Source organism: Sinocyclocheilus rhinocerous, unplaced genomic scaffold, assembly GCF_001515625.1.
Source record: "Sinocyclocheilus rhinocerous isolate Xijiao unplaced genomic scaffold, SAMN03320098_v1.1 scaffold466, whole genome shotgun sequence".
Taxonomy (NCBI): domain Eukaryota; kingdom Metazoa; phylum Chordata; class Actinopteri; order Cypriniformes; family Cyprinidae; genus Sinocyclocheilus; species Sinocyclocheilus rhinocerous.
In genome coordinates this window covers 510,668-533,807 of record NW_015631145.1, presented here as the reverse complement: position 1 = coordinate 533,807, position 23,140 = coordinate 510,668, and the positions used below count along the sequence as shown (strand labels likewise).

The 23,140-nt window shown below is 35.3% G+C and overlaps 1 protein-coding gene across 1 annotated transcript in view; it reads right to left on the bottom strand.

Moving 5' to 3' along the window:
• The window catches only part of robo2 (roundabout, axon guidance receptor, homolog 2 (Drosophila)), a 351,523-nt gene that overhangs the window by 28,720 nt on the left and 299,663 nt on the right, over positions 1–23,140 (bottom strand). The window contains exons 9-19 of the mRNA XM_016554373.1: positions 22,302–22,507; positions 21,120–21,201; positions 20,762–20,927; positions 20,321–20,487; positions 19,674–19,795; positions 17,728–17,959; positions 10,841–10,965; positions 9,794–9,965; positions 8,566–8,748; positions 7,055–7,081; positions 2,034–2,076 (exon numbers count right to left, since the gene is read on the bottom strand). Of these exons, the coding sequence (XP_016409859.1) occupies positions 2,034–2,076; positions 7,055–7,081; positions 8,566–8,748; positions 9,794–9,965; positions 10,841–10,965; positions 17,728–17,959; positions 19,674–19,795; positions 20,321–20,487; positions 20,762–20,927; positions 21,120–21,201; positions 22,302–22,507 (1,525 nt within the window). The remainder of the gene's footprint in view (positions 1–2,033; positions 2,077–7,054; positions 7,082–8,565; positions 8,749–9,793; positions 9,966–10,840; positions 10,966–17,727; positions 17,960–19,673; positions 19,796–20,320; positions 20,488–20,761; positions 20,928–21,119; positions 21,202–22,301; positions 22,508–23,140) is intronic.

The following is a 23,140-nucleotide window of genomic DNA, read 5'->3' as shown; positions in this document are numbered from 1 at the left end:
AAATTAAATAAAAAATAATATTTGTATTTATTATTTTAAAGGATTTGCCCCCTTGTTATGTTACTTTAAAGGAAAAATGGTGTTCTTTCATGTTTCATTAAATACGTTTAATTACTCTGTTCCGGAGTAAGAAAATGGAAGTATTTGCAATTTTATTTCTCATAATTATGACTTTCTGTATGACTGCATTTCTTATTTACTTTTTTATACTGAATTTAAAAAAATATATATTTTACATTCATTATTTTAGAGAAATAGTCATTTTTCCTTCTAATGTTATTTTAAAATAACATTAGAAGGAAAAATGACTATTTCTTTAAAATAATGAATGTAAAATATATATATGTTTTAATATTTAATATTTAAAGGAAAAACATCTTTTATCATGTTTCATCATATAGAAGTCCGTATCTGCTCCAAAGTAAGAAAAAGTAATTGCGGTCATTCAAACGAACCCTTACTTCCCCATTTCTGCTCCATAAAAAAACCGAGGCCCGCCGAAAGATTCCGGAAGGGTTAGTCTAGCCTCTCCCTGGGGTAATTATTTTTACATTATTACACATGCTCATATTCCAGCCGCCCAGCTGAGGTGACAGGCAAATTTATCACTGCGGGGGTCTGTACAGGCAGCGTGGATGAAGGGGGGGGGTCTGACAAATGATAAAATAAAACCCCTCTCTGCTTAAATTGTTCCTGCTAATTCTTTTTGGGGGGTGAGATTTATGAGCAGCTAGCCGTCCGTGAAGGGAGACGTGCAGAGATTTTTGTGTGTGTACGTACAGTATGTGTGTGTGTGTGTGTGTGTGTGTGTGTGTGTGGTGTGTCAGAATGCAGGTTACACAAACAGGCACATCTCATATTTTAATCCAATCAGTCACATGATGATATCAGAGCAAGCTTGATGTATAGTTCAGTTAAATGTTTATCTATATGTTATTAAATTAAAATATGATAAATAATATTGAAATCCAGCATTTTCCCATATATATAAACAACAAACTATCTATCTATCTATCTATCTATCTATCTATCCATATTATTTTAATATATTTATTATATATTTAATATGTAGTTTTAATATATTTATTTTAATATAATTTATTTAATTTCAGTAGTTAAATAATTGTTTACCAAACATATTATACATTATATTGACTTAAAATAATTTTATAAATAAAATTTTATATTATACTTTATATTCAAAGTATATATAATCGATATATACTTTTGATAAGAAACATAAATATACAAAATAATTTATGTACAAAATATATTTAAGTTTATTATCAACTATATATATATATTTATATATATAGATAGATAGTCTAAATAATGTACATGTGTGTACGCACATAATTATAATATTACATTAAAATGTTACATTAAAATGTAAACATTTGTATTTTATTTACTATACACACACACACACACACACACACACACGGCATATATTCTAATAAAATATTATATAGTAATATATAACCAAATGATATATGTATAATATTGTCTTCATCACTGAGACAGATCACCTTGGGGTCATTGAACACACACAAAATGGTGAGTATCAACAATACATCTGGTTGAATTATTTATTAATATTTGAAAGGACCCTGTTTTAATGGTTATGCAAAGAATTGTTCCGCATTGATGGACTCTACTGTGACTTTTAGAAGGTTAATCAAGCTGTTGACCCATAAGAAATGGTTGTGTGTCGCAAGAACCCTCACGGAAACCTATAGGAACAACCTTACAATAGTCTGCAGTGTCCCTTAAGATGAATTTCTAACAGTGCAGGAATGGCGTGAACCCTTAAAAGCGGAGTACGGGTTGGAAGACGACTGCCTTGTAGAGGATAATGGTTTTGATGACCTTCCAGGCGATGATGGACAGAATATGAATGAGGTTTGGAATTGAGGGGCTGGTCTTTGAAGGTTAAAGGCAGGTGATTGGCACAAAGATAATAACTAGCACTGTTTTGTGGCATGCCGAGGAAAAACAAGGGGAAACGAGAGAGCGGATAACAGGAATCTTACCTCCCGTTGCTCATCAAGCCTCCATCAACACGCTGGAACGTCACTGGGGTCAGAAAGAGGGTAGAAAACAAAGAGAGAGAGACTGAGTCATCGTAACAAAATCATAGCAAAATCAACCTCTTATGCATCACTCTCATAATTCACGATTCTTTAAACCTGATTCCAAATTAAACAGCTGGAACTGATTAAGAAATTAAGAAGTCTCCATATATATGTGCCATTGTAATCTTACACGAGTGACTGTGTGTTTAGAGCACACAGTAAATGAACATGCAATTTATGAAATCGAAGCATCTTTGTCATTTTATCTCCATAACTTCCTATTTTCTCTGGGTTTTGCCTCAATATTCTTGCCAAAAGAAAGTGATTTAAACAAAAAGTGTGCAAAGAGGAAGACGGAAGGGATGGATTATTGATGAAAAGAAGACTAAATCAGGTGTCCATATTTAGTATTCGTTTTGAAAACACTTTCGTCCCAAGTGACTCAAAGTGCCCTGCTTAAATGAACAATTTTGAAGAATGCTTTTGTCCATTTAGAATGTCAATGGGGTATAACCTGAACCCCATTGGCCTTTTTGTTTCTAAATATCTTCTTTTGTGTTCCACAGAATTAAAAACTGCATACAGATTTGGAATGACATGAAGGTGAGTGAATGAATTAAGAACATTTCCCTTTAAGCATGCCCACTTATTCAACAAATATGTGACCCTGGACCACAAAACCACAAAACCAGTCATAAGTAGCACGGGTGTATTTATAGCAATAGCCAACAAAATTATAAATTTTTCTTTTATGCCAAAAATCATTAGGATATTAAGTAAAGATCATGTTCCATGAAGATATTTTGTAAATTTCCTACCATAAATATATCAAAACTTAATTTCTGATTAGTAATATGCATAGCTAAGAACTTCATTTAGACAACTTTAAAGGCGATTTTCTCAATATTTCGATTTTTTTTTTGCACCCTCAGATTCCAGATTTTCAAATAGTTGTATCTCAGCCGAATATTGTCCTATCCTAACAAACCATACATCAATGGAAAGCTTAATTGTTCATCTTTCAGATGATGTATAAATCTCAATTTCATAAAATTGACCCTTATGACTGGTTTTGTGGTCCATGGTCACATATTCCATGAACTAATCCAGAGTGACTCCTGGTCCATTTACACACCCTGCAGAGAATCGGAATTAGATCAGTGACATTTTCTCTCCTCTGTTAACAATCCATCACCTCTTCTGTCAAACAGACAGTCCAAACATTAAACTTGATGAACACTAACCCGTGTCCGTCTATCCTCTGGGCCTGCTGTTTGTTGGGTTTATTTGCATTCGTTGCTAATTCCAGAATCTGGCATTTCAGTAAATTGAGAACAAACACTGAAGGTATTTTCTCTCCCAAAGGGACTCGTTTTATGTGGTGCTATGTGTGTGTGCGGGTCCGTTAAGTGCCTATCTACAATAGGACACATTGCTGGCACTTTGATGTGGCCCGTAGACTGGCGCTGGTCTCGGCTTTAGGCTGAGCTCCAGATAAGCACTCTCTCCAATTTGAAAACTGATTACTCCTCTTTAATAAGCATTTACTGCGGCATGACAAAATCGCCCGCATAAAAATTCTATCAAATCCTTCCTTCCCGTCCAAGCACAACTTGATTTAGCCTCGCGGCGATGACAGGTTTAAAGGAGGAAAGTGGGTGTTTGTGTGAACAGGTATATTCGCTTTTACCTCTTACACCCAACAGCCTCGTATGGAAGCCCGTTTCCGCCACTGAATAAAAAATAAAAAAGGTAATTGCGACTTTCTCACAATTCTGACTTTTTTTTCCTCATAATTGCATGATACAAACTTGCAATTCTGACTTTTTTTTCTCATAATTGTGATACAAACTCGCAATTCTGACTTTTTTTTTTCTCAGAATTGTGTGATATAAACTCGCAATTGCGAGTTAAAAAGTCATAATTGTGAGAAATAAACAATTCTGAGAAGTAAAGTCAGAATTGTGTGATATAAACTCGCAACTGTGAGACAAAGTCGCAATTCTGAGAAATAAAGTCATAACTGCGAGATATAAACTCACAATTCTGACTTTTTTTCTCCGAATTGAGAGTTTATATCTCGCAATTCTGACTTTATAACACGCAATTGTGAGTTATAAAGTCAGAATTGTGAGAGATAAACTCGCAATTTTGAGAACATATCAGTCTTTTCCCCCCCTCCAAATTGGACTTTAACTCACAATTGCATGTTATAAAGTCAATTGCGAGAAAAAAAAGTCACAATTGTGAGATATAAATTCGCAATTGCGAGAAAAGAAGTCAGAATCGCGAGTTTATATCACGCAATTCTGAGAAAAAGTCTGAATTGTGAGATTACATCTCGCAATTCTTACTTTTTATCTCACAATTCTGACTTTTTTCTCATAATTGCATGATACAAACTCGTAATTCTGACTTTTTTTCTCATAATTGCGTGATATAAACTCGCAATTCTGAGAACATATTAGTCTTTTTCCCCCCTCAAAATTGGACTTTAGCTCTCAATTGCGAGTTTAATATCACGCAATTCTGACTTTATAACTCGCAATTGCGAGAAAAAAAGTCAGAATTGCGAGTTTTTACATCTCGCAATTGTGAGTTTATAACTCGCAATTGTGAGTTTATATCACGCAATTGTGAGTTTATATCTCACAATTCTGTGAAAAAAGTCAGAATTGTGAGATAAAAAGTCGCAATAACCTTTTTTTAAATTTTTTATTCAGTGCCAGAAACGGGCTTCCATAGCCTCGATTAAACATACTGCTTTAGAAAAAAAAAATGCCTTCATGCAAACATCCAATCGTTTCGGAATCGTCTGTCTTTATTTGTTCTATAAGCCCTGAAACGTTTGCATGATTTGCAGTGAACCGTGATAATGAGACAAAGACAATTTGGCTCCAGGAAACAAGAAAAATCAAAGATTCTCACGTGGTGCAAAAGTCTGCCCTCGCTAGCATGGGCCACTGCCTTTGCGAGCGTCACGCATATGGGGTCTGGCATGCCGGTAATGCGTCTGAACGCCACACTTATCTGCTCGGCACATGGGAGCAAGAAACCAAGAAAGATGTGGACCCCTGGGAGCCGGCAACCTTGAAGCCCACTGAAGCAGTGGTGAGGAGAGACCACTGGAGTGCATTAAAACAAAGTCGAGGGATATCGAGGCCATAAGACTCGGACACCTGACTGTTATGGTCTTATCTTGGGGAAAAGTGGAGTGCAGCAGTGTCAGCTTTTGCAGGGGGACTGATTTCATCGGTAATGAAGTTTGGAGCGAAACTCTCCTACAAGATAAAAGCACACCTCAATCCGCACACAATCCCCGAGAGACGTGGAGGGAACCAGGGCTAGCTGAGTGATTTTTTTTTCGTTTTGCTTTTTTGTGTTATCAATTCAGAGTGTGATTGTGGCTGACCGTGTGACTGGATCAGGTCATCACTGGTTAACCTCTGGTAGGCCTGTGAATCTCCCATATATCACATAAGTTGCGGACAAACCAACCATTGAATTACAAACAATTCTCTGCTATTGTGAACATAAAGTGGAAAATCAATGGCACTGTGACCATATTTCGGAATGGGATGATATTTGATGGACAGAAAGTCATGAGATTGGTGGCAATATGGCTGTGTTCGGAATGGTATACTACTCTTATGATTTTCTGCAGCATATAGTATGAATACTATATTTACTAAAAGGTGCAACAATGCGTGCTTCACTATGTACAATATTCCACAATGCAATCATCTAATATCAACCATCTCTTTGTTGCTTACAAATTGATGCCAAATGTTGACAAATAATTAAAAATAATAAAACATTTTAACTTTTAAAATATAATAATATAAGGCATTAATATATATCCTAACAATATATAAATATAAATTTAATTATTTATTTTTGTATTTTATTTTTATTATTTATTTAAATCACACATGACAATAATTTAGCATACTAATAATATTTGAAATGCATACTGTCCAGGCATATTATCATTGATTAACTCAAAATAAAATAAATTAAACCTAAACAGTAATATAAAAATAATAATGATAATAAAAATGACAGAAGCACATAACAAAATTACTAAGAATTCAACAAATTAAAATGCAAACTGAAAATATAAATGAATTTAAATTTTAGAAAGACCATAATAGAATATAAATAATCATAAAAAACGGATTTTTAAAAACAGCCAGTGTACAGTGTATACTAAATATTATTCAGTATTCAATTCCTATTTTTTAAACCCATATCTGTGTCCATAATTTCTATACTGGTTAAAACAGAACATATAGAAGCATATATCACTGGAGGGAAATGAGAAAACCTTCAGAAAACATGCCGACAACCTCGTATGGAGGGAACAATTGATTCCCACATGTACGTTTGTTCAAGCGGTTAATAACAAAGACAGGAATGAATGAAAGATCGGAGAACTCAAGTAGAGAACGAAAACAATTCACAACACCTGCACAAACAAAAAGTCAGAAAGAGAGAACAGGGGAATAAAAGGAGGATAAAGATAAGATGGGAAAACCACATGAGAAGATCAGCACAGGTGACCACCACTGAAAACATGACCTGAAGAAAAGGACAAGGGAAAACAAATGGAGAACTGCAGGATCCTGAAGCCCACAGATCTTCCACCTGACTCTGTTAACATTTATAAAGACATGTAAAATGTTCGCTACTTGCACTTTAGTTTGACTTTGAATGTTATTCTATATTTAAAAAAAAAAAATAAATATATATATATATTAAATAGAATTATGGATCATCTGTACATAATTTGTGTTTGATACCCTTACAGCCAGATATTAATTTACTCCCCATATTGTGCTGACAAAGTCAGGTGGGCATCATCTGAAGACCTGCAAACTTGAATCATGGGAAGGGATACTTGACTGTGTAAAGGAAAGTAAGGTAAATGCAGGAAGAAGGGATGGGGGTTTCGAAAAAACGGGACAAATGAACAGTACCTGCAGGGGTGAAGGTGAACGACTGAACTGCAAAAACAAGAAGACAGAGAAGAGTGTGTGTTAAAAAGCCTGCAGTGCTCAGTCGGGCTTTGGAAGGTTTGTGTGTTTCTGTGCGTGTGCATGATTATTCGCATGCAATCTGGAGTGTTCGAAGGTTTGCGTTATGCCATCAGAGTCAAGACAGCAAGACAGCAGCCAAAGAAATGAGACAGTCTCACACAGAAGACACACAAACACACTTAAAATAAAGAGTAAACAACCCAACAAACATAAAAAAGTGCAACTGGTGCTTTTCAAGAATGGGGAAGCACAGATATAACTTATAAATGGCAAAATGTGTACTTTATTTTTATTTATTTATTTAGTTTTTTATATCTACAATAAACAGTTGAAGTACTTATAAAATATTAAATAATAATTTAGAATTGTAGTTTTTCTTAACCCTTATGTTGTGTTCTGGTCATTTTGACCTGGAAAATGCTAGTTAATTTTATTGCATTGGACTAAAAGCTACTGACTTTGCACACACAGGATATAACAACGTCCCTCCAAATAACTGAATCATTTTTGTACTTTTTTCTCCACCTTGTTAGACTTAGTGTTCCTGGTCAAAAATAACTGGCCTACAAAAAAATGCTCATGAATTTCTTGTTATGCTATATCATCAAATATGATAAAAAAATATATAAATAGTCTTTTTATCAACTTTCAATTAGCACAGGTTTTGTATTTCATTTTGGAACTGATTGATCGTAGGCCTCACTGATCTAAGCTTCTGCGCCTCAGATTTTGAGTGAACATTGCCAAAATGATCCACAAATAATTTTCACTAAATTATTAAATTATTAAAAAATTGTTTTTTTAAATTTCACAAAAAAAAAAAAATTACGCGCATAAGCTCAGATCAATGAAGCCTACAAGCAGTCAGTTCCAAAAAGAAATACAAAACCTCTCCTAATTGAAAGAAAACGTGTTGATATAAAGCTTGAATCCAAGATTTGGTGATAATATAGCATAATGAGAGATTTACAAGCACTTTTTTTTTTAAAAAGGGAACAAAACAAATTAGATAAAGGATTTTCAACACAGCAAAAGGGTTAATGTAAATATCAATTTTCCAATTATTGGCCATTTGCGGCAAAGTCCTGTCCATTTGAGAGCTTGAACAAATCATCATATAGCAAAGCTGGGACAAAAACACATTGATTGAAAGCCGAATACATCCCATTCAAAAGCTTTAATAATACAAATAAGGACTCGGAACGGTACTTTAGAGCCTCTTATCTGATGAACATTAAAGAGCACTGGAATCTGCCATAGATTCCCAGTAAAGCATGGGCTCTATTGGCCATGGTTTAATTTGCTAAAATACTGCCATTATTTGTATTATTTGTTCTAAACACATCATTGACGCATTTTTATTACATTATAGAGGAAGATGCGCTTCCCGTGCCATCTGAAAACATTCGCCACGGTGTGTTTGTGTAGATGCAAGCAGATCTGGTCTCTACCTGCGTAATTGCTGAGACCCTTTCTCTTCTTTCTCCTCCAGTAGAGCCAGATGCTGAAGCCCATCAGAATGACCCAGCAGGCCCCTCCGATGCCCGCGATGAAGGCCGGCTGCTTCACCACATCCGTGATCTGCTCTGTGATGCTGTTGTTCCTGCTCATGATCACATCCCGGAAGTCTTTACCTACAAGAGTACACACACATACGCAGGAGAAAACCGCTATTTAGTAAACTGAAAATTGTGGGTGAGTTTCTAAATTAGTTTAATAACACGAGAAAAACACTTGTGCTCCAGTGAACATCAGCAGAGAATTTAATCAACTCAACTAGAGCGTTAAAAGCTCATCACCTTGATCTTTAGCGTTACTTCAGTGAACAGAACAGACAAAAACTTAAATAAACACAAAATGTTGTACACGAAAACAGTATTCACAGCACATTTAATTTCCTTAATGTGATATTATTTCAATATTCATCAGAAATCATGTTAGATTCGATGGAATTATGTTAGATTATGTTAAATATTAATGGTTAATATTATGTAATCCCGTCCCACCTCAGCAAAAATAAAAAATAAGCAAAATAACACAACATGCTGTATAAATATCACAAAACAGTATTTAAAGTACATTTCATTTCCTTGATATATTATTTGAATATTCATCAGTAATACCGATACATGGTTAATATTACTTAACCCCACCCACAAACAAAATGGGGGAGAGAAAGTTGATCAAATGTTATAATAACAAACTTTTTTCCCCTTTTGAAGTCATGAGCACATGAATTATTTACAATAAAACTAGGGATATTTATTAGAGCTAAAAAAAGATAGCTAAATCAGCCCTTTTTTTCTTCTTCAAAAGCTGGTAGGACACACACATACACACAAACTGCAGTCTTGATAAATAGTCTATCAGCCCCTGGCTGTGCGTGAAGATGGATAGTGAGCTTGGCATTTGGGAATAAGGGCATGTCACCGGCCAAATCATCACTTATGGGTCAAACCAGTCACAACCTGCTACAACTCACATAACTCACAGTGTAAACACCCAAAGACCTGGAAAAAAAATCTTCAGCCCTGACCGTGAGATTTAATTTTGATTCTGGTGACCCCGCTCAAAACCATTCAATGAATAGTGAGCTTTTAAGTTATTTCGGACCATCACAGATAAAGGGTAGATGCAGTGTGACAGTAAAGGTTATCGAAACCAAAAGATGTCCCGTACCAATAATGATGGTTTGTGGTTCGCTCTTCACCCCCACCCCTGCGCTGGTGCTGGCGGCCACCTCCACCCGGTACTGGACCCCCGCCTGGAGACCCCCCACCACCACTGAGCGGATGGCTGCGTCCACTGTCTTATTTACATGGAAACGGGTCTCATTCCCTAAACACCAGATCTGAGTGAGAGAGAGAGAGAGACAAAATAGCAAATTGTCTGTAAAAAGTTATTTTTAATGATTGGGCCTCATTAACGAAAACAATTTTTGTGTAAATTACTCGTAAATCCATTTTTATGTAAATTATTGCATTCAATTCAGTACAGTTATTTATGTATGAATGGATTTACATATAATTGATACAGAAATTGTTCTGCTTGTGTTTCATAAATGAGGCCCATTTTAAACAAAAGTAAATAACGTAAACAGTTATCTAGTATGCGCTTCTATCCAAAACGACTCATCGTACAATTATTATTTATTGAGTTTAGCCACTTGAAACAACTTTAAATGTATTAAATTCTTAGGAAAAATGTACTTAAACCTACAACTTTTTAGTAACTAGTGCAGATTTTACGACATCACCTAACCCAATGTGATATAATACTTACATTATAATTACAACAATTACATTATATATAGAAAATTATAATATAATATTCAATATTCTCAGAATTGAAAGTGCAAGATTATTTGGATTTTTCCTTAATACTGTAAATATTATAATATAATATATGTATGTATGTATGTATGCATATATGTATGTATCTATATATGTGTATATATATATATATATATATATATATATATATATATATATATAGTATATACACACATTTGTTTTCATAACTGAGAGCATAACATTTATAAAATTTTCTCCTTATACTGTAAATAATACAGTAATAATAATAATTGCACAGATAATTAATAATATAATACAATACAATACAATACAATATTTTTTCCCAGAATTAAGAGTGCAAGTCTATTTGGATTTTTATTGCTCAAGTTGCATGTGATTGTTGGTGTCTCTGATGGAGTCACATGGCATTTACCTTATATTCCTGGATGATGCCGTTCTGATGTTCTGCAGGAGGAGGGTCCCAGGAGATACTGATGGATGTACTGTTCTGATTGCCCACCGTGAGGACCGTCACCTGCTGAGGAGGAGCACTGGGTGCTGGGATACAGAGAGAGAAACAGAAACACAGGGTTTTACTTCCATGGCTTCCATGATGTTCTTCTACACTATTGACATTCTGGACTTTCCAGAAAAGATTTGAGGCTACAGCTGTCTCTGATTGTTTGGCAAGGATTTACGTACATCACTCAACATGACTCATGCCATGACACTCTCTCATTCTGTTTCTTCTGAAAGAGTCTGTTGTAAGTCACTGCATTAGCATTTAGCAGTCGATGTGTGTGTTGAACCTTAGAACGCAAGACAGGTGGCCACGGGTGCACGAGTTCATTAGATGGGGATTTTCTTCAGCCTGATACCAACGCTCCTTCACATTTCACTATGATTTCATATCCTGCCTCTGAAAGGAGGGATTTACTCAAAAAAATACATTTACTGAGAGACAATGAGATGGTGAGCCATCCAAACAACTCTGCTTTCTAAGCAAATCGCTCTGACAGGCATGTAGGTCGCTCAGCTCGGGGAGGAATGTGAAGAACGGAGGTATTTTTTTGAGAGCTGGATGAGGAAGAGTAAAGAATGGAGTGCTGGGTAAACATATTGACATGGATACATTGATTGAAGGAGGCCAGTTGCGAATCCAAGATGCTGTTTTGTCCTTGGCTGAGTCTGTAATGTAGAAGTCGAGACCCCGGACTGCTGTTTTATTAACCCCATCAGAGCCACTCTGACAGAGACGAGAAGGGAATGAAATAAATAATAGGGGTCTGTAGTGGAAAATAACATTTTTATAAAAATGTTTTTCTCATTTATGTGGCAACCTGAGGTGCGGCGACACAGCAGAATACTGACAGCTCAATTACGGTAAACTCTGCTCACTCGCTCTCTTTCATTTCCCTGCACTCTGACCCCCACGTAAATGGCACATATCCCAAAGCTACACTCATCCCTCACACGTGGTGGCCCATTTTAACCCCCAAAAGGCCTGACGGGACAAACGGCAGCTCGCCTTCATCAAACATCTGCAGCTGATCGAAAAAACAAACAAAAACAAAAACAAACAAAAACAGAGCAATCGGCCGCTGAATGAACTCCGCACATCGCAGGTGACTAAATCACTCCTATAACAATGCAGCCAATGTCATTCAAGGTTAAAGCTTATTATTATGAACATATGAAAATTCACATTTTTCTCCTTTAATACTCAATAACGTGTATGTATCTTTTTTTTTCTTAGAATTTAGAGTGCAATTTGATTTGAATTTTTACCATAACACTGTAAATATTGCAGTAATCATCACACAGAAAATTCTTTTTTTTCTTTAAACATTTTTTTTAATACTGACAAATATTAATATAATATAATATAATATAATATAATATATGTATTTTTCTCAGAATTACGAGTGCAATTTGTTTTGGATTTTTACCATAAAACTGTACATTTTACAGCAATAATCACACAGAAAATTTACATTTTTTATATAATTAAATATTAATATATTTAAATTTAATATAATATAAAAAATTGTAATATAATTGTCACGGTGTGCCTACTGTGTCGGAGCGAGGAGACGTGGGAGAATCCAGAACAATGACAGACTTTATTGACACCAGGGAACACACACGTAACACACGGAATCGACGTTTAAGACAGGACGCAGGACTCATGAAAACACAGGGCTAAATATTAGAACTAAACGAGGGAATTAACAAGACACACCTGACATCAATAACCAATCAACATGAGGGAGAAACTAGGTCACAGGAGGGAACATGGAACAAGTGGGGGAGGAAAACAAACACCAAAACAGTCCATGGGCGTGACAATAATACAATATATAATATGATATGATATGATATGATATATGATATAATATTCTCAGAATTAAGTGAGCAAGTTGATTTTGATTTTTTCTTAATACTGTAAGTATCTCAGTAATTAAGTAATAATAGAACAGAAAATTCGAATTTTTCTTGTTTATTACTAAATAATAATAATAATAATAATAATAAATTAAACAATAAATAAAAATAATAAATAAATTAGCAAAATCTCTCCTATTTACCTCCTTAATGAGGTAAATATATGTATTTTATCAGTGCAATTTGATTTGGATTTTTACTGAAAAATATAATATAATGTAATATAATATTTTTTTTCAGAATTAAGTTGATTTACGTTTCCTTAACACTGTAAATTGTACAGTAATTGATCAAGAAATAATTACACAGACTATTCACATTTTTCTTCTTTAATACTGAAAAACAATATCAGTGTAACTCAGCACGTTGCAGGTGACAAAATCTCTCCTATTACAATGCAGCCAATGTCATTCAAAGTTAATGCCGCAAATCATTTAGAAGCTTATCATTATGCACATTTGAGCCAAACAATACATATTTCTCATTTGGGGAGCGATGGCGCAGGCGATGCTAATAGCGCCATTAGCGGTGTGATGTATAGCCAGCGAGGATGTGACCTCTGTTTCACTGCCGCTACAGTAGCCTGCAGGCGAAAGCTGATGAAAAAACACTGTGAAGTTAAACCAAGCTAATACTGAGACCCCGGGGCGAGCGGCAGGACTTTAGCTTACAGAATGTGAAGAAATGCGACATTGCTTTACTATGCCACTAATCAATGTGTGATAATGACCCTCGGGGAAAAAACTCCCATTGAGAAGCTGTTTATTAACCATAAAATGGATTAAAAACACAGAGGAGTTTCTGAAAGGGCCTGTTTCACCTATTCAACCTCTATCTTCAAAAAATATTACTATTGCAGCTAATACTAAAGGACGTTTTCAAAGAAAGAGCGTCTTGCATGGCTAGTCAAATCCATCAGTGTTGATATTATTATTGATATTATTATTGATATTATTATTATTAAGAGTAAGTAAAATATATACATACATAAACATGCATGCATACATATATACAGTATATATATGTATATACAGTATTTTACTTGACAAAAGCTCTCTCTCTCTCTCTCTCTATATATATATATGTGTGTGTGTGTTGTTTTAGTTGCATATATAAATAAAGTATTATGTTGATATATGGTTGCTACATATAAAAAAATCATTATCACAATATGTACAAATTTGGGACAAACTATGGGATTTTATATGTATAAATATGCTATAAACGTATAGCTTCATACCATCATCAAGAGAATGTACGTATGTGAAAATTATATATTGTCTTATATGTAATATATATGGCAATATTACTCTTGATATAGGGCAATAAATGTCATATATTACATTTACGTATGGGTAATAACCTTTTTGGATGACAGTGATCACTAATACCAATTTACCACAGTTTTATTGTGGTAACAATAATCAAAATAATAAAAAAAGATTAAATTATGTATTATATAATAGATTATTACATTAATAATTTCAATAAAAATAAACAATTTATTTTTAACTAAAAATGGCAAATTATTACTTAATTATTAAAAATTAATTTAATTAAAATAATTAAGTTAATTATTTAAAAATAATAAAAGTATAAATAAATAAATACATTTTAATTTACAATTAAAAATAAATTAATTTTTTTATTTATATTTACGGTTTATCACAGTTTTATTTATTAACAATAATTGCAGCAACTATGGTAAGTTGGAAGAGGCTATGTTGGTAAGCATTTGTCACTTCAGAAGAAGGTCTAAATGAAAGCAAAAACACTTTCACTTTTTGGGAAAGACAAAGTGGGAGAGAAATGGGAAAACAGAAAAGAGAGAAGCTATAATTGTCTAATCAGACAATGGCCAATAAATCATCCTCTTCTGTGACTCTGACAAACCTTCTCAACTACCACAGTGGAAAACAAGAAACAAAAGGGGGCTATCGCAGCCGTGGGCCCCGTGACGCTCTTCTGCCAGGGGACCCGATGTTTTGTCTTGCTCTGGTGATGGCGATGACATGCAGGTGTGGGGTGTGAAGGAACTGCAGCGGGGCTTCAGGAGACAGAGCTGGTGTGTGTGGAGGAGATACGGCTCTCCGCGGACACTCTGGGTAACAAATTAGCCTGTCATTGCGCTCAGACTTTAATCAGCAAACCTTCTGTGCTCGTGTGAGTGAATTTATGTCTTGAGAGTTCCATATGCCGTTTAAACTATTCTCAAAATGTTTTTATTTATTTATTTATTTTTTTACAAGATTTATGTGTGGTAGCAGCCATCGCTCACACCTGGGAAAACATCTCAAAGCATTGCGTTGAATCCTGGATGGTGGTCCTGCTTGTCTGAGCCACAATTACCTAGCACGATATGTCCTGGGTTCAGTTTTGACAGGGTCCAAAAATTAAAACGGACCAAACACCAAACTGAGAGCAAAATTTAGCTTTCATGAGTGAAATGAATGAATGAATGAATAATTACATTAAATAATTAAATTAATTTATTTTTACCTTACAAATAAAAATTGTAAAATTAATTTTACATAAAAAATAATACAAATAAAATTGTAAATAACAAAAAAAATAGATAAATAAAAATGTTAATAACAATGAATTAATTTATACAATATTAATTTATATAATTTTCTACATACATGATTAAATAATTGCATACATTATATTTACTTAGGTTATTTATGTTTAAAATTTTTCATTGTGGTAAGTTTTCAATATGCAAAATGTTCATTTTGAACGCTAGGCAAAGACTGGCGGTTGTCTAATGGAAATATAGAAAATAGAAAGAGAAACCATTCTATATAATTTTATTATTTAATTTTAATTGTATATTAAATGTAATTGAACATTACATAATACATACATACATATTTTAAAATTTAAATCAAAATAATGTATTATATGATAGATAATACATTTAGTATCAAATAAAAAAAAAGAATAAAAATAATTAATTTACTGTTTTTTTACATTTAAAATTTGTATTAAAATATTATTAATAATATTGATATTTTTATTAATTATTAATAAAATATTAAAAATACATGTATTATTAAAATATTTTTAAAATGATTAAAAATAAAAACAATGCTATATAATTAATACATATTATATAATAAAGGATTATATTTAATTTACAATTAAAAATAAATCTAAAGTTATAATTTTCTAGATTGCATAAATCATATTTATTTATGTATTCATTTATGTTTTTTTCATTTTAAAAAATGTTCTCTCTTGGTAAATTTTCTCTATGCAGAAAGTTCATTTTGAATGCTAGGTATGGACTGGTGCTTGTCTAAAGGAAATACAGAAACCAATGAGTTAGTATAAATCTGGCTCTATGGCTGACAGAGTATTTTTTAGTCCGCTGCGAATGATGGGGACGAGTACAGGGGAAGCATTCAGTGAAACCCATGCTTATTTTAGTGTCCCGTCAGCCATACACACACAGTACTCACAACAAAGAAAAGGTCAATTTCTTTGCCAAAACGATAGCGTCTTTCCTCTGAGTCCCGTCAGGGATAGAGACAAGCTTACTGCAGTGCTGTGGAAAGCAGGCCAGTATTGCTTACTACAGTATCTGTTACGACATTGGCCTAAGGTTGGATTATGTATCACTGGCCCAAATTGCTTTGGACTTAGAGCAAGCTGGAAAGAATCAGCAAGAGATCCAACTCTTGGGCTTATGTCTGCATATGTGTCTCTTAGTATCTGTGACCTGTACGTTTCAGAAGCATAAGACATCGACAAATCGATTAAAAACTCTTGTGACTTGAAAGTCAAAATGAAACGGAATTCGCAAACACATTTTACTTCCATAATGTGAGTTGAAACAGAATAATCTTTAAGAATATAATAAGCTAATTTATGCATCAGGCTATTGATTGCGGCAAGACAGAACTGCTTGTGGTTCCGTCAAACCCATCATTTTATCACAGTTTCACCATCCAGTTAGGCACATTAACCATAACCCCTTCAAAAACAACCAGAAACCTTGGAGTTATGCTTGATGATCAGCTGACTTTCTCAGACCACATTGCTAAAACTGCCTGGTCCTGTAGATTTGCTTTATTCAACATCAAGAAGATCAGGCCCTTTCTTTCGGAACATGCTTCACAACTCCTTGTTCAAGCTCTTGTTCTGTCCAAGCTGGACTATTGAAATGCTGTCTTGGCAGGTCTTCCAAACAGTTCTATCAAACCTTTACAATTAATCCAGAACGCAGCAGCAAGATTAATTTTTAATGAGCCTAAAAGAATGCACGTCACACCTTTATCAATTTGCACTTTTGGTGAAATAGTATTAGGATACTATTCTCAGCCAGATTTATGCTGCAAAAAAGTTCAGGTTAACTTTTAAAAGGTAAGGTTTGATCGTAGCCACCGCTTGCATCCATATTGATAAATTCCAAATTTTGCATAGAAATGACTCTATGCCCAGTTTTCTGTTGTACTTCGTTTCGTAAACACCGTGTAATTTACTAAAGGGCTCTGACAATATGCAAATTTCTGCAGTCTATTTATAAAATGTATTCAATATTCAATCAATTGTTTAAAAAAATCAAATTGAGTGAATAATGCAATACTCATTCATAAAGATTTCACTGATTTAATTCCTGAATTACTTTTTATTTTTTTTGAAAAAAAAAAAAAAAAACTGAATAAACTACAAAAGTAGTTCAAAACAATAGCCTAAAAAGTTGTTTTACCAACCTGTATGAGTCATGTCTGATGTTATTTTATTTTAAATGAAAGGTTACAGAGATAAATTATTTATTTAATAAGAAATTAAATGTGGTCCATTTTGATTTCATGTTGACTTCAAACATCACAGATCTCCTGTATCACTTCAAAGAATCAAACGCTGTACCTTCCTCTGTTGTTCTTGCCGTTCGGGACTCGCTGTCCATGCCCTGAAACTCGTTGAAGTACGGACGGACTTTGATCTCGTAGACGATGCCTTTCTTCAGAGCCGAGAGCACCATGCTCCTCTCAGAGGGGACCTTCACATCCTGACTCTGCCACACTCCTGGGGAGGACAGCCCTGACATCTGCCTGTACAAAACCCTGTAGCCCTGGATGAACTGAGACTGCCGGTCAACCTGAAGGGGAAAGATGGTTCAAACTTAAAAAAGTGCAAAAGACTGAGAAAAATAATTGAAAAAGGAGAAACTCTGCTAAAAAGGCCTAGCTTTGGGTGCTGGTTCCCATTAGGTGTCTTAACTAGTATTTAAATATAACAACAAGTTCAGCCAATCAAATCCCTTTGATAAAAATGCTCTACATGAGTCATACATACGTACGACCTTGACAAACTCTAAATAAAACATCAATAACAGCAATCATGCAAGATGTAGCCACTTCGAACAAACATGTTGTGAAAAAAAGCTCAGCTGCGAAGAAATAAACACATATGTACAAGTATATACATACGCGCACAAAAAAATAAAAATAAATAAAAAATCAACATTGACCGTGTCAACATAAGGATCAAAGAAAAAACGCAATCTCAAATCAACAAAAAGGTAAACAAGACACTTCTTTCGCTGAAAGCCTCATTCTGTTTTTAGTTTGCCGAAGAAAAGTAGTTTTTACAGAGAGGAGTAGCGTGTATAACTCACATTAATGTCTTTCTAACAGCACAGTCTGGCCTTCGGAGTGAGATATTAAACATCTGCTTTTCCTCCCTACACATGGAGTAAATCAGCCCAATGGCCATCCTTCCTACACTTTTTAAACTTTCATTAATTGAATGATTCAGGGTCGTAAAAGCTTTCTTGACACCACCTATGTTTACCGCGAGAGTGCTGCTGTATTCAGGGGCCGTGTAGGCCAATGATTTATGGATTATTCATATGAGAAAAATACCTCTGAAACAGTCTATACCCCATTTAGGCTGAACAGACAGACGCTTATATTTGTCTCTGTAATGATTGTTGATGACAATCATTAATATACCACAGGAGAGTGCTTACAAACTAATGTGACAAAGCCAAAGCTGTAAAATCTCCATTTTAATGCAATTCAACAAACAGTAAACACTTTTAGAGTGTTTATATCAATGCTGGAAGACTGCAGTGGGAAACGGAAACAACAACCAAGACGAGTTAACTTTGTTGGATATCGAATAATATACAGTACATACTGTATAAGTTTAAATAATATACAGCCAATAATCTGTGCCAAATAGCCTAATTCTGTATAGAGATGAAGTAAATTTAGTTCAAAATCATCAAATTAGTATACTATAAAATAGCTCATGTCATTCCAAACCTTTCAAAATAACTTTTAATATTTTCTGAGGTACACAAAAAATGATATTGTAAAAAAGGAATAAATTAATAAATAAATTTTTAGTACACAAAAAATGATATTGTAAAAAAGGAATAAATTAATAAATACATTTTTATTATTTTATTTTATTTTATTTTAATTTAATTTAAAGTCAGTGGTGTCCAGTGATGTTTAGGACCATTCTATAGATTAAAACATTCTTCAAAATAAAGAACAGTTTGGAACAATATGAGGTTTAATAAATTATGACAGAATTTTTATTTCTGGGTGAAATATCGCTTTACTACTGCATCATGTTCTAGAAACTCAGTCCAATCACAGTTTAGATGCTAAAGCCTCAGTCCAATCATGGTACCTGTACAATAACCTCTGTCCAACAGCAAGTCATGTTCTATAGCCATTGTTTAATCATAGTTCATGTGTCAACATTTCTGTCCAATCTCAGCACAATTTACAGACTACAATATCTCTCCAAACACAATTAACATGCTAAAAGCTCTGTCCAATCATAGAGCGCATTACCGTCCATGTGACCTGTATGGTGGTGGGGCTGAGGACCACAGGGTTGTGTAGCCGCACAATAACCTCACCCAACTCCTTCTGCACGTGTCTGTGATCCACTCCCTGAGCTGGAGGACTTATATCTGTAAAGAGAGAGACAGAGGCCAATGCCATTACCTCTTATAGTGCGCAGACAAATTACTGGTCGGAACAGCATAATCCCTTAAATACAATTTAATTCCCTAAAAGAGCGATGAGGAGTCATTTTCACTGACTCCAGCCGCAGACAGCACAGCTTCAACCCTACCTGTGAGGTTACATCCGCCCAAGGTCTCAGAATCAGTCACCCCTAATGAACATACGGAAGACTCTGTGGCACCTTAATCGAATCTTTTTCCAGTCGAAGTTGGTCCTTTTTTCTCCTCGTAATGATCATTAAGGTACCAGCCAGGTCACTAACTCAATTATACACCCCAAAAGTAGATGATGTTTGTTCTACATTATACATTAGTCTCTGAAACTAATGAGCGTATGGGACCCTGTTAGATCTCGTTCTCTGTGAGCAACAGCTAGGATTTAATTGGAAGTTGTTGACACAGACACCATTCACTTGGGTTTCTTACCCAAACTATATACACAATTACAGACACAGAGTTTCTGTGAAATACCTTGAGTGCGGACGGGTTCGGACATGGGGCTCGGGTCACTCAGGCCTTGGACGTTGACTGCTCGCACCATGAACAAGTAGATGGTGTTGGGGCGAAGACCCTTGATAGTGTACTGAGTGGTCTTGACATGATCGGCCACAGTCTGCCAGCTGTTGCTCACTGATTGGCTGCATGCAAATGAGGCAGAGTGATGTCAGAGTTTGAAATGTCTTAAAACATTTTAGTCAGAGCGGATGCAATATACAAGGACAGTCCATTCAAAATGTTGTACCAGCTTGAGATTGAAGGTCGCAATATATTTTTTGAGGACTTTGTATGTTAGAAATGTGTATAAAGACATATTTCGGTCTGACTTGAGTACTTGACAGGAAAATGAACAAATTTAAGGTACAATTCAAAAACAGAAAAGACACTTAAAGGCTAAATAAACTAAATTCATACCTGAAAGCCTCAATAACATATGATGAGATGGGTGATACTCCAGGAAGGCCAGGCTGCCAGGACAACGACACACTGTTTTTAGTGACGTCGGTGACCTGAGGTTTGGAAGGAGGACCTGGGAGCTCGTTCTCATCCCGGTCTTTAACTATAACAAGACTTCCAGACTCTAAAGAGAGGAAAGACATAAGAACACTGAGAACTTGAAAATCACATACACTCTTAAAAATAAAGGTTCTTTAAAGGTTCTTATCTATGGTTCCATGAAGAACCTTTAAAGGGTCTAAGGCATTCCTGCAAAACCCCCCTTTTTAAAACCTTTATTTTTAAGAGTGTCTTTTGTGAAGATGCACATAAGTACCTTTGACTTCCAAGAAAGCACTCCAAGATGTTTCCCCACTAGAACTTGCTGCCACACAAGTATAGATACCAGAATCAGAGAGCTGAAAAACAGAAAATAAAAACATGCATCGACCTTTATATCTTCAAGTACTGTGAATTCACTAAACGGCTAATCAATTCTACTGATGGAAAGTCCAAGTTTTCGATCCTAAAGAGATGTAACCTCGGGCAAGTCCAGTTCGGCTAAAGCGCTGACACTAATATGGTAGATATATTCTATTTTCTGCACCCTTCAGCCAGCTTTTATCCTTGCTGGCAAATTCACAAACCCACCCACTAACCGCAACGGGAGTTAGACTAATTCATTTAAAGGGGCAGTCGCTGAAACCCTCTGGACCGTTGACAGCTGGCGCATGTTCCCCCCTCTCTACCTTTCCGGGATGATCTCCCTGTTGTTTGTTGCCTTTCATCAGGGTGCCTCGCCTCCATTTATTAGATAAAATGTCAGAGGTGGGCAGCACTGTCAGGCATAATAGCTATTCCATCCCGAGCCGACGGGGAGGGCTTGGGGACTTTAAATTCAATATGGCCCTAAAAGTGTGTTTGTTTGTGTATGCGTGTGCAAATGTGTGTGCAGCTGGAGCCCGTCCAGCCTTCCGTAAATGATTCTTGGGAGAGCTGTCGTATCCCTAAGTGATAGTATCAAACAATTTACCAAAATCAATATTTCCCATTCATCCCCGTAATGCAATATGATTCTCTCTGCCCATCTCTGTTATGTCTTACCGATATCTGATTGAATTCTGCTAAGCTTATACATCACACTTAGATGAAGACGTTTCTGACAGATGGTAGTCACACAAACACACACGGTCTTAGAAATACACAATAACAGATACACATCTGGACATTCAGCGATGTATTGGTGACTATATCAGTGCTGGCTAATATAAAAACTGGTCTAATTTGGTCCATGTTGAAAGTTGATGATATATGATGGATGTTCCTTTTCTATGCCAATTCAACGTCTAAGTTAACTAAATCACATTCATTCATTCATTCATTCATCCATTCATTCATTCATTCATTCATTCATTCATTCATCCATCCATCCATCCATGCATCCATCCATATGGATGCATCCCAAATGTATACATTCATTACAAAGGAAATAAAAAATAATAATAGTGTTTAGGCTCACCCGCAAACCCTTGATCTGCAGGCTGCCGAGGTCCTGCAGGGACATACGAGGGTCTTTGCCCAGCAGACTGACCCCATCCTTCAGCCAGCTGATGGTTGGGACCGGTTCTCCAGACGCATGGCACCTCAGAAGAGCCACACTGTCTACACCCAAAGTCTGGTTAGCTGGACCCTGCCGGATGATGGGGGGAGGACGATCAGTCAACACTAAACAAGAGAGAGAAAGAGAGAGGAAAGAACAGGAATTAATGTAGTTCTTACTGTTTTAGAAGGGAGGCATCCCAATTTGTATCCTTTGCTGGTGATGTACGGTACAAAAATAAGCTTCAGTTTCAGCTTCACATTTATCAACATTTTTCAACTGATGAATGAAAAAGAGAACTGTCACAAGCACTTCTTCCATTGCACAAGAGAAATATGAGCGTGAATACACACTACCAAAAGTACACCACCAACTTTCAATGTACTATGATTTGAATCTCACTAATCGCACTATTTATCGGATAGTAAATACAGACAACAGAGAGGAGGCAGGAAAAAATTAGGATAAGAGAGCGAGAAAGTGTCCGGAAAACAACACAGGCCAGATCTGAAACATTTCCTGTGTGAGTGCAGTGACTCAACATGTCTGGAGCCCATGTGCTAATAACTAGGCCATGACTCTGAATTAGTTCCTGCTTTTACTACTGAAATGGAAACATTGGAAATCGGTAGCAATTAGCATGCTTGTCCATCTAGAATAATATATTCTCCTCAGATTATGACATCATGACATAAACAGGCCTTCTTCTTACGTCATTTGTTGCTTTAGCACAGGACAGCGAATATGTTCGTCATTAA